The 7457-nt window shown below is 58.9% G+C and overlaps 1 protein-coding gene across 1 annotated transcript in view; it reads right to left on the reverse strand.

Moving 5' to 3' along the window:
• Nucleotides 1-846: 846 nt before the first annotated feature.
• SMYD5 (SMYD family member 5) overlaps nt 847-7457 on the reverse strand; it is a 10219-nt gene continuing 3608 nt past the window's right edge. Inside the window, 12 exon segments of the mRNA XM_009320888.1 lie at nt 847-1003; nt 1544-1614; nt 1877-1971; nt 2839-2895; nt 3458-3564; nt 3863-3933; nt 4156-4218; nt 4698-4802; nt 5233-5302; nt 6023-6144; nt 6376-6515; nt 7226-7334. Coding sequence (XP_009319163.1) covers nt 865-1003; nt 1544-1614; nt 1877-1971; nt 2839-2895; nt 3458-3564; nt 3863-3933; nt 4156-4218; nt 4698-4802; nt 5233-5302; nt 6023-6144; nt 6376-6515; nt 7226-7334 — 1149 coding nt within the window. The 3' untranslated portion in view covers nt 847-864.

The following is a 7457-nucleotide window of genomic DNA, read 5'->3' on the forward strand; positions in this document are numbered from 1 at the left end:
AAACCCAAAACGTCGCTTGACTTTTGGACGGTGACTTTGCTTATGCAACACCGCAGCCCTTGTCGGCTCTGGGTTAGCAGCAGCCTGGCCGTTCCCCCTCCCCGAACAGCCTGGCAATCGCTGCCCGGGGCTTTGCATCGTGTCAAGGATGGGGCCGAGGCGGGAGGGCGGCGTCTGCCAGGTCGGCCCCACTCTCCCCACTGGACTTGGGCATCTGAGCCACCCTTAAGGCGTCTCTGTCCCACCTGCAAAACCGTTTTGCCCCTTGCTGCTCGCCGAGCCAAGGCATGGAATGGAGTATATATAAGGACCCCAGCTCCTTAGTGTGTAGATAGTGCTAATATAGACATTAAATAGTACCCCTCGTGCACAAACACACATACACGCACATGCGTTCCACTCATCCCTGCGGGTAGGAAAGGACGTGCTCCTCCGCATCCACGGCCGGCACAGACACGGTGGAGCAGCCTCGCAGGTGGCCCCAAGGTGACCATCGTGATGTCCCAGGGGCTGGCTGGACCCTGCTCTCCCTCCAGCCTCCCCTGCAAGCACCAACCAGCCCCTCCAGGGACCGGGACGCGGCAGGGGTCCACCGGCTCACAGCCTGTCCTCACAGGGAGGACGGGGACGGCCTGACACACACACACGCACGCACACACGCACGCACAGCCCCCAACAAGGACAGGCGGGAGCAGGGCCTGCCTCCGGCTCCCCCGCTGCCCCCACTCTGCCAGACCTCCACACCCGCCACCGGCACGTGGCCTCCCACCCGACCCCACAACACAACCCTGTTTCTAGTATTAAAGCTGCTGCCTCTCGGAGGACCCCCCCGTCCCTTCCCTCTCCTCTTGCCCGGGGCCAGGATCAAACGTCAGTCATCTCATCCTCCAGCTCAGCATCATCCGTCTCCCCTTCGCCCTCCTCTTCTTCGTCCGACGTCACGTCGGCATCGTCGGCTTGCGCTAGGCACTTGGGACACGAGCAGGTAAACAAGTAGTTCTCCCTGGAAGAAGGGAAGGAAGAAGGAGAAGGAGTGACGGCGTTGAGAGAGGCACAACCCCAACACTGCTGCTGGGCAGGGGGCTGGGGACAGAGCAGCCAGGAAGGGGCTAAATATGTTAAACCCGGAGGAGTTTGCGGGTTCGATCATGCTGGGCTCAGGTGGGGTGGAGGCAGTCTGGGTGGAGAGGGGGCTTTCTCAGCCCTGCAGGGGTGACGGGACACGGGGACGGTGGCCAGCAGCAGGAGAGGAAGGGCAGAGAAGGAAAAGGAAGGTGGGTGGGGACAGCAAGGGTTTGCAGAAGTGAACTGCAGAGTGGTGCAAGCCTGCAGAGAAAGAGGGGGAGCCCAAATCCTCAGTCCCTGAGGCTACAACGCATAAGAACTGCAAGGAGCTCGAAGCACCGAAAGCACCACACGCTATATGCACAGCCACACACCAGGGCACGCACAGGGCCCCGAGGTGGGGATGCAGCCCAGGCTGACTGGCTGGGGGTGCAAAGGGGTGTCGTGTCCCCCCCGGGTTCCTCCAAGCAGCCCCTACCTGAGTATCTTGTTGCGGCTGTGTCTGCTCCGCTCCCTCTGACAGCAGTCTAAATAACTGATGCAGATTTCCTGCGAGCAAAGAGAAACAGGTTGGGCTGAGAATCGCTTCCCATGAACCCAAAGCAGCACGATCTGTACCAGTCCCTCTGAGAGTCAGGCAGAAACATGGGGTCTGGCAGCCCCTACATGGGATGAGGCGTGAATTCCTCTGCCAGGACAATGCAAGAGGCAGGAGGTACGGGGCTGGGGTCTGCGAGGGATGTAGGGGGCACAGGGACCCCCTGCCAAGGTGCGATGCCACCCCAGGTTCATCCGGGCCCCACTGTCTCACCTCTCCTGCTTCGATGTCCTCCAGAGCTGTCAGATGCAGGAGGAAGTTGTTTTCCGGGAAGGATGTCTCGGCGTTGGGGATGCAGCTGTGGTTTCCTTCGGGAAAGATGGGATGCGGCTGTGAGGGTGTCTCCAGAGGAAGGGGAAGGCAGAGGCAGGGTTGGAAGACCCCACACAGCCTGCCGGGCTTGTGCCTGCCCTTCTGTGTGGCCTGGGCACGTGGGATCCAGTGCCTCCAACTGGGAGGGCCGTGGCCTGGCTAAGGATAAGGCAGCACAATGCTGCAGCCACCCCATCGACCTGGGGGACACCAGCATGACACTCTCCACTCACACTGGGGACTACGGGGTCCAGCGGAGCAGGGTGCAGGGTCAGGGCTCTCCCTTAGACCATAAAAACCACTCGGAGAGAGCGAGCCGTCCTCGGTCAACCCCAGGGATGCACGGCACCATCTCTGCCTCCAGGTGCTGAGGGAAGGGTGCACAGGGCAGCACTTTTTCCCTGCTTCACAGCTCTCCCAGCAGCCAGTCCCCAGGCCCTGCTCGTCCCCGCTGCGCCGTTAACGCTTAGGAGTGAAAGAGAACAGCTCCGGGTGCTGGGACATCCTCTCCTACGTCCCCATGGCCCGGCCCAGAAAGGTTCCCTCCCTTCGTGGTTTGTTCACCTCCGTTTTGCTCAGACAAGGACGGAGAGAGTCTCTTTGCTAGCTGCATACACGGCTCTCGGAGCCCATATCATATCCAAGTCCATTCAAGCCAGGACTGACCACTTCATAGCTAGGTGAGATGCCAGGAGACCCCGAGAGAGCAGCCATCCCATCCCAACCCACCCAGTCCCATCCTACCCATGGATGTGAAGCATAAACCCCTTTCTCCAGAAGCTTTTAGGAAGAGGTGAGCCAGTCTAGCCCAGGACATCTCCCTCCTCACCACCAGTCTTCCTCCCAGTCCTTGCGTTACTTACAGCAGCTCTGGAGCACGTAGAGACCTGATCCCTCGCAGTTGAGGAACTCTCCCGACTCTGCAGCACAGAGAGGGGGTTAGAGCTTTGCATGGGCCATTCTGGCTCTTCCACAAGCGCAGCTCAGCGCGAGCACGAAGGGATGTCCATCAACGCTGAACGCACCCAGCCAGCGCTGCTTTGGGGGCCGGGTGTTGGAGGGTGATTTCCAAAGCACCCTTCCCTCCCCACTGGGAGGGGGTGGAGGACGTGAAGATTTGCACCCACAGGCTCCCTGGTCTGTCCCTGTACTCACACAGCTGCATCAGTCAAATAAGTGATAAACAGGTCTTTGAACACTCAGCGTAGATGGGACTTTCCTGCACAGGATCCCTCCAGATCAGCCCTCCAGCCACCCCAACCTGCTGCAGTTCACCTGGGCCATGCTGTCCACAAACTTGGACTTGCCCTATCCACATAGTGAGCCAAAGGCAGCAGGCATGGCTCGCGTGGACCGGGGGAAGTGGGATCTCCCAGTCCCCAGTGGGAACCTCTCCCATTCCCCGAATGCTGGCAAGAGTCTCCAGCAGTCTCCTGAAAACAGCACTGCTGGATGCTGCCCACAGCCACGTCAGAGCCTCACCCTTCTCGATGTCCTTGTAGAGCTGGTCGATGAAGGCGTCCAGCTCCTCTCGCTGCAGCATGGGGAGATCCAGCGCATCGCAAGCGTGCACCCACTGGCTCAGAGAGCTGTCGGGAAGCAGAGGGACACCGTTACAGTCCCACAGTGCTGTCGGCACATGGTGGGACTTCGCAGGAGGGATCAAGGGTTAAAATCAGTGGCTCTGAGTGGCCAAGGTCTGGCAGAGGGACACAGAAGGGCTGGACACAGCCAAGATGAAAGACTGCTTTTAAGTTTGCCTCTCCATCCCCCTCTCTTACATCTGAACCCAGCCGTTACCCAGGCCAGCGTGGATTTACAGACTGTACATCCCCTCCATGCCACATCTCTGCTGCCCTGCAAGGAGCACCCAGAAAGCCCCATTACCTTGTTCCTATGCCTTGGCCATTGGTCCCAACGAGGGCAAAGAGAGACTGAAAGCCTTCTGGAGTGAACCACTGCAGAAGGGAGATGAGAAAGCAGCTGAGCCCAGGCCAGCCTGCGGCAGCAACCCGCTCTGCAAGTGCCTCAAATCCCACAGGGAGCTTTGGGGGAAGCAAGGAACGGGTAGAGTCCCAGGGGAAGCCCTGGCCTTCAGGGCAGACACGACCCAGGGGGGCTGGCGCCAAGCGGAGGGTCCCGCCACGCTCCTGGGCTAGGCGGAAGGCGGCTCAACTCACCCTGCTGAGATGTTCGTCGTAAAGGGCTTCAGTGAAGAGCAACCGCAGCAGCTCCAGCTGGCCCTGGCAGGACATGGCAACACCATCAGGGTGGGGAGACGCCGCTGGGAGTCAGACCCAGGCTGAAGGCCAAGCCCAGCACAGGCTAGAAGGCTCAGGAGTCAGGCTCCTCGTCCTTCTCCGCAAGGCCGGAGTCTGCTGCCCTCAGAGCAGCAAAAGCCACTCATTTTAGCAGCAAAAGCCACCTACTCAGCAGCTAAATACCACCCTGTCCCATCCCACAGCAGAAGCATCTCCACCACAGGAATGAGCAGCATGTCCCACTGAAGCACCACAAGCCCAAAGCCCTCTAAGCAATGTTTCCTCTCCGTCAGATCAGCCAGCCCCTAATGGGGGGCTTTGTGCTCCCACTTTGAGGCTGGGATTTCCTGTGTCTCCCATCCCAGCTGTAACGGGGCCTCTGCACCCGAGGACTTTCAGACACAGGCAGGGAGAGGGCAGGCTCGGGAATTCAACACATCCAAGTGCTGCCAGGCTCTTACCTTAAATTTGTCCCCCAGCAGCTTGTGCACAACCTCCTCTTCTTCGTTTGCTGTCTTACTGCAGAACTGGGAGAAGGCCTTGATCCACCAGTCCTTGTCTTTAGCCTGACAAAGGTATCAAGCAACGGCATTGCACCAACACCGCTTTCCTCCCCAGCCAGGAGAGAGGAAGGAGAGGACAAGCCCCGCTGAGCTCAGAGGTATCTAAGCCTGCTACCGAGAACCACCAGAAGCAGCTGCGTGGTGGTAGTTTATTGTCAGAATAGACGCTGAGAAAGCCAGGCCAAAGAAACAGAGCCAAAGGAAAGGTTCAGTTCTGACTATTTTGGTACGGAAAAAAAGACCTGCTTGGCTCAGGACATAGGAACCTCCTTTCCTGCCTGCTGTCTCCATGATCAGGGACCACTAGATGTTGAAATCTATTCAAGCAGGACCCCGCCAGCCGCTGGAGAAGAGATCAGTCCTTGGGAATAACAGCCACAACGGGATGAGGAAACCACACACCGGCAGCTGTGGCTCCAAACTGCAGACATACCTGTTTGACGGTGGCGACCATTCGGGCCATCAACATGATGCTGGAAGTCTCCGGTGGATAATGCATGTTTCTGGGGGATAAGAACGAAGAAAAGAGATGAGCAGATCCGTGCTGGTATGGAAACAAAAAGCTGGAGGGAGGCAAAGGCAGCTGCCATCCATGTGGTCAGGCCCACACTCATCCATCACACCAAAGCGGCCAGTGCAGCATCGCTGCGTGGGGAGCCAGCACTGCTTGGAGTGAGGAGAAGCCTGCACTCACCTGCCTGCTCTGAGCATACAAATAATCCCCTGCCATCCTGCTAAACTAGAGCCTGGGTCCCATACAAAGCCCAGGACTGCAGCAAGTGCTGTAGTTTGTGACAATCTTTGGGTCAGGGATGTCGCTTCTCCCTTCCGTGCCCATTTTGCCATCTGCAAGCAGGGACAGCGATTTATGTACCCGCAGGGGTGCTATGAGGAGGATCTCCCAGAGGCTGGAGATCTGCAGGAGCACTATAAAATTGCAGGAGTGAGGGATGCACAGCTCAGTGCTTTGTAGCTCTTTACTAGGAGAAAAATAAAAACTGCTCAGCTGTGCCTCCAAACCCTTGCGCTGCCAACACAAATACACCTGCTGCCCAACCAGCAGCTAGATCTGGGCAGTGTCCCACGGCCACCACCACCCTCCAGCCACCCCATGCAGGGATGCAAAGCAAGGACGGTCCTCAGCCCTGGTCCCAGGCAGCATCACCAAGCCCAGGAGAGCCCCCTCCTCTGCCCGTGGAGCAACAGGCAGGTCGGTCCCCTACCTCCATGCCTCCTGCAGCTTGTTGAGGGGGTGCGTGGGGTCATCACGGGACGGGCCAAGGCAGAGGACCTGGTGGTACTGCTCCAAAGCGGCCTGCCTGCATTCAGCGCTGCAGTACGTCACCTAGAGCGAGGGGCACAGCGCCCGGCATTGGCTACAGCAGCAAGAAAAGGGGGTCCTAGGCCCAGCTGTGCCCCCTCCCTGACCATCTGAGCCCCAGCTCTTTAGCCCCATCCTAGCGATGCAGAAGGGAAAGGCAGACACCCATCTTGGGGCAGTGCAACTACCTGGCTAGATGCTGTAAAGGGGTCAGCGACCCCAACAAGACCACGGTCCCTCCCGGCAGCCCCATACCTGGCACCGGGGACACTGCTGGTGTAGGTCTTTCCGGATGCTGCACTGCTCTGGGTGAGGGAGCACCAGTGAGCTCTTCCCCAGCAGCCGCTGGGCGTTTTCCTCTGCCGTCTCTAAAGCCCGCAGGCAGTGATCGCAGGCTGCAGGGAGACAAGACGCATGGATGCCACAGTGAGACCACAGTCTTCAAAAAGGAAAGGGACCAGAGCCCGGGGCAAGACAGCACGACTGGTACCAACACCACCAGAGTGGACCATCTCCGAGCTGGAGGCGCCAGTCTTTTACTGGTCCCTCCATAGGAAAGACCATTTCTGCTGCAATTTAAACCCTCCCAGCCCTCATCTGCTGCCCTGTAATGCTGGGAAGCGTTTAAAGACCGTAAAATGGCAAGCGTCCCCATGTCGCCAACCCGCAACAGAGCTCAGCACACAGCAGGGTCTACGTAGGACAAGAAAGTTTAAAATCCTGCTCTTACAACACTCATTTTCTGTTCTGACGCCTCCAGAGAGCACTGGCACCTTCTTTACACACTGTACCCAGCCATGCGAAGATTGGGATAGGACCCACGCCACTAAAAAATCGGGGTTCCCATACAGATGGTGCCCAACGGTGGCGCGTGGTGCTCTCCTCCGGGGTTGATGGAAGTCACCATCCCTCAAACGCCCCCAGCATTTTCAACTTGTCAACAGTTCGTTTAGCGCAGAGGTAGAAATGGCAGCAGGGCCACCTTCCCAGCGGTGCTAAGACAAACCCAAACCTTCTCCTCGAAAACCAGGCAGCTCCTTCGGGACCCCGCGGTCACCTCACCAGGGCAGGTGACGGGGACGTGCCACCACCGCCGGCCGCTCACCTCGGTAGTTGTACAGGGCGTTCCAGAGGAACTGGGACGACACCACCGTACGCTCCACGAAGACGGTCTCCCCTTTGCGGATGTTCTTGGTGGCGAACAAGCCTTTCCCCTGCCGAGGGAGAAGCGTGGGTCAGGGGACGCACCCGAAGCCAAAATCCACCCGTAGGCTGAGGGTACACACACACCCCCCACACCCCCCCACACCGCCCAGCCTGAGGGGACGCTGCCGGGC

Source organism: Pygoscelis adeliae, unplaced genomic scaffold, assembly GCF_000699105.1.
Source record: "Pygoscelis adeliae isolate BGI_AS28 unplaced genomic scaffold, ASM69910v1 Scaffold273, whole genome shotgun sequence".
In the NCBI taxonomy this organism is placed as follows: Eukaryota; Metazoa; Chordata; class Aves; order Sphenisciformes; family Spheniscidae; genus Pygoscelis; species Pygoscelis adeliae.